This window comes from Austrofundulus limnaeus, unplaced genomic scaffold, assembly GCF_001266775.1.
Source record: "Austrofundulus limnaeus strain Quisiro unplaced genomic scaffold, Austrofundulus_limnaeus-1.0 Scaffold157, whole genome shotgun sequence".
Lineage (NCBI taxonomy): Eukaryota > Metazoa > Chordata > Actinopteri > Cyprinodontiformes > Rivulidae > Austrofundulus > Austrofundulus limnaeus.
Window position 1 is genome coordinate 437,355 of NW_013952559.1, and position 4,504 is coordinate 441,858.

At 39.0% G+C, this 4,504-nt stretch overlaps 1 protein-coding gene across 1 annotated transcript; it reads right to left on the reverse strand.

Moving 5' to 3' along the window:
* Window positions 1-2,201: 2,201 nt before the first annotated feature.
* LOC106523482 (claudin-3) lies at window positions 2,202-3,082 on the reverse strand. The gene has a single exon (XM_014016901.1). The coding sequence runs from the start codon at window positions 2,944-2,946 to the stop codon at window positions 2,323-2,325; it is 624 nt and encodes a 207-aa protein (XP_013872355.1). The 5' UTR covers window positions 2,947-3,082; the 3' UTR covers window positions 2,202-2,322.
* Window positions 3,083-4,504: the final 1,422 nt, after the last annotated feature.

Consider the following 4,504-nt stretch of genomic DNA (forward strand, 5'->3'; position numbering starts at 1 on the left):
GCATCAACTCAAACAACAATTTATATAACTTCACATTTTGCTCTTTCATTTACCTTCAGAAAACTAGCTTTTATGTCTCTTAAATATATAAATAGATCTAGCATTTTTAAGATCATCCTCCAGCTCATTCCATAATCCTATCCTGGATTTCAGTTCAATAATGAATCAAAGGTAGTGATGCAATTATGAAAGAAAACAAGTCTACATTATAAAAGTTTAAAATCTTACAGAATAGTCCTGTCTAGGGTTTTAACAAATAAACCTATTTATAAGGGTTTTTGAACCGAACACAGGATCCCATTCCAGAAAGCAGCCCTGGGTAGAAGGCAGACCCTCTGAATCGTCCTTCCCCGCTCAACTTTACTCTGAGTTAAGTTGGAGCCCGAGTATAAAAGAAGCCCTCATCAGTGTAAGTCAGATAACAGGATTCACCGTGGAGAAGAGAGAGAAAAAGAAGACTCAAAGTCCATATTTTTCTCCGATGGAACTAGAAATATTAATGACCGGGAAAAAAAAGCAATTGACCTACTGTTGCTGCTGCAAGAGAATTATGATTTTACAGAAGTCTATACTTTTATTGTTTACAATTATTCAAGTGGATAAAAGTGAGCATATGTATCCATTGAATGTGTGTGTAGGTATGGACATGGCAGCAAATAAAGATTAAATATAAAAACATAATAAAGTCATATTTGATTTCATCTACAGGGGTTGAACAATGAAACTGAAACACCTGTCATGTTAGTGTGGGAGGTTTCTTGGCTAAATTGGACCAGCCTGGTGACCAATCTTCATTGAGTGCACATTGCACCAGTAAGAGCAGAGTGTGAAGGTTCAATTAGCAGGATAAGAGCATAGTTTTGCTCAAAGTATTGCAATTCACACAACATTATGAGCGACATACCAGAGTTCAAAAGAGGACAAATTGTTGGTGCACGTCTTGCTGGTGCATCTGTGACCAAGACAGCAAGTCTTTGTGATGTATCAAGAGCCACAGTGTCCAGGGTAATGTCAGCATACCACCAAGAAGGACCAACCACATCTAACAGGATTAACTGTGGACGCAAGAGGAAGCTGTCTGAAAGAGATGTTATGGTCTAAAACCAGAAGTTTCAGTTTCATTGTCTAACCCCTGTACATCAAAGCATGAACATTGTCAAACAAGAAATACAGTACCAACATGATCATCATTCTCACTGGTGATTGGATGTAGACCCAAAMWTAGTCATTTTCCACATAATAATCATGAAAAGGTGTGAATTTAAAAGTTTCATCAATCTATCATTACTGATACCTGTTTCTTCCATTTAGGATCACTGGTGCCCATATCCAGCAGTCACAGTGCGAGGGGCGGGGTACACCCTGGACAGGTCGCAAGTTCATCACAGGACCACACACACAAATGGGACAAACAACCATTCACTCTCTCACTCACACCTAGGGTCAATTAGAGTTATTAATTAACTTAACAGTCATGTTTTTGTTCTGYGGGAGGAAGCCGGAGTGCCCGGAGAGAACCCACGCATGCACRGAGAGAACACGCAAACTTAGGATTTGCACTTCCCCTGCTTTCTGAAACAGGGCCCCAGTGTTCATGTGTGGCTTTGAGATGGAAACAGTTTGGTGACACGTAGCACCTAGCAAGATGGCCGCCACAAATCACACCAAGCACTGTCAATGGTCATTACATCATGTTTCTGATGTCAGCACAAAGATAACCAGTTTCTTCTTGTGTAGTGTTTTAACACAGAATGTTTTTATTCACTTCTTCTTTAGTTTTAATGGATGTTGGTAAAGTTTTACTGTTTTAACTCTAACTTTACTGTTTTTTGATTACAGTTTCTGCATCAAAGCATGAACATTATCAACAAAACAACAAATTCAAAACTAACATGATCATCATTCTCATTGTTGATTAGAAGTGGACACATATATAAAAATTTTACAGAATAACTATGAAACAGTGTGATTTAAAAAATTTCAATATAGATTTTGCAACAAAAAAGTGCTGTACTTTTATCATGAAAACATAAAATGTTCTTTATTTGATTCAGACTGGAATGATTTTTATTTTAGAAACATTTTTAACAATTTTTACGGATTTCATCTGATGAAAATTGTTAAGGAGAGAAAAAAATTAAACAAAGCTTTTGTAATTAAAGAAGAGGCTGTAAATGAACATTTCATCCAAAAACAAAACATGAAGATCAGTATTTATTAATATTCATGTTGAATTAAATCTGTGGTTCCAGACCGAGACACTTAAAATACATTCATACAAGAACAAAACATTTCTTCTTTACTTCATCACTTCAGTGCTGTTTAAACATTGTCTCTATTATTGTGACCTCCATCTGTCTTGGTGTAGACCATCTGTAGTGGTTTGTACTTCTCTTTTGGTGGGCAGCGGCTGCACAGCAAGACCCCYCCAATCAGGAACAGAGCAGCTGATGCCCAGCCGATGTAGAGGGATACTCCTATCTCCCTTCTCTGAGCGTAGATCAGGAGTGGATTGTAAAAATCCCGAATGATGGTGTGAGCGACCCAGCAGACAGGGATGAGAACCAAAATACCAGCAAGGATGAAGAAGATCCCAGAGATGATCATCACTTTAGCTCTGGCTGCTCCCCACTTCATGCACTTTGCTCCGACRATGGAGATCAGGACTCCCAGAATGCCCAGGACRATTGAAATGACTGTCATGGCTCTGGCAGCCTGCAGGTCCTGAGGTAGAGCCAGCATGGAGTCATAAATCTTGCACTGCATCTGCCCTGTGCTCTGGGTGATACAGTTCATCCACAGACCCTCCCAGATGATCTGAGCAGTGATGATGTTGGCCCCGATGAAGGCCGTCACCTTCCAAATCGGTAGAACACATGTCACTATTGCAGCAATTAATCCAATGACTCCAAAGACGATGCCCAGGATCTCCAAACACTTCGCCATGTTGACTYTTTGTTTGGTGAGAAAATTCAAATCATGAGATAAAAGAAAATAGAAATAGTCTTTCAGATCACAACAAAATCTCCTGCTTTGTTCGGTCGATTGTTGGAGTGAAGCTGCAGAATGTGATGCAGTTTTAGGAGGCTGGTGATRCAGAGGATGGTTTCTACCCCAGGAAGATACAAAGGAGAAGTGTCCTGGTGGGGGTGTCATAAGTATGTGGTGGAGAGTGGGCTGCATCTGTGTGCAGAGAGGAGGAGCTTTGGTAAAATGTTTGTTCCTACATGCTGAAAATGGATGGATAGCATAAAAAGATGACTATTTGCAGTTTATTGTGTTTGATAATGTAGAAACCTGTCCCCTGTGATCACARAGTATTTCACACCACTGCAGGAGGTGTTCCTGAGAAGTTCCTCTGAGACCAGGACTCAAAATGTTTCAGTGTCAGAGACTCTGATCACTGGTGACATGTAAACAAACAGCTGAACCACAACAACAATGATACAGTTTCACTGAAAGCCAGCTCTGTGTAAACGTCCAAAAGTCAAAGCAACACTGAACTGAAGCAGCAGCCTGACTTTTCTTCAAACAGTAGTTTCTCGTTAAATAATATATAAGAATTGATTCTGATCTTTTCAAAGAAAAACATTAATTGTGATCTAAGCAAAAAAGCTTTGGTCATTCCAGTTTAGAAGGAAGTGAAAGTTCTGCGTAAACAAACAAAAAAAAATTACAGACATTTTTTTACTCAAACATGCTGACACAAGTTCGGAAAATAAAYGATGGGGTAACAGTGCTGCTTCTGTTTCACACACAGAAACCACTGTCATGTGTAGCATAAATACTTTCTRTTTTCAGTCTTGTGGACTTTTAAACTGTCTGTGTTCATCGTTACAGAATGAGCTCCAAAGCTTTGCTGGAAACAGCAATAACTGCACCAAGAATAAATACGAGCAAAGAGAAACCAGACAAGTCTTAAAACACTAAAAATATTTATATTTTATTAGTTATTATTAGATATTAGATAGATGTTTCATTGTCAATAAAATGTGGAGTTAAAGATGTTTTGTGAATTCATCTCCTTGTTGTCTGGTTGTTGATGTGAAACACCTGTCAGGCTGTGCTGCAGGTGTAGCATGCTGCCTAAAGAGCAGGAGCTTTATACCACAGGGAGATAGAAAGGAGGAGTTTGTTGGTGATGATGTCAGCAGGAGGATGGTTTCACACACGACACAACACCTGTACAGTTACAGTGGAGAAAATGAGCTGGTGCACTGTGATCTGAGTCTCTTTGCTACTCTACCATTTTCAGCATGTAGGAACATCAGGCTGTTCACGAGTTTGGATGCAAATGTCCTCATACAGATACTGAGTATGGCATCAGGGTTGCCAAATAAATATAAAAATATGAATTTTGTTCAAATTGGGTCAAAATACAATAATATTAAAGCAACAGCACAACAGTTCACCATATCTAATCTGGCAACCCAGCCAGGCATGGAAGCTTCATCTGATCCACGTAAACGTGTGATTTTTTTTTCATTATTTGCCACAATAAATA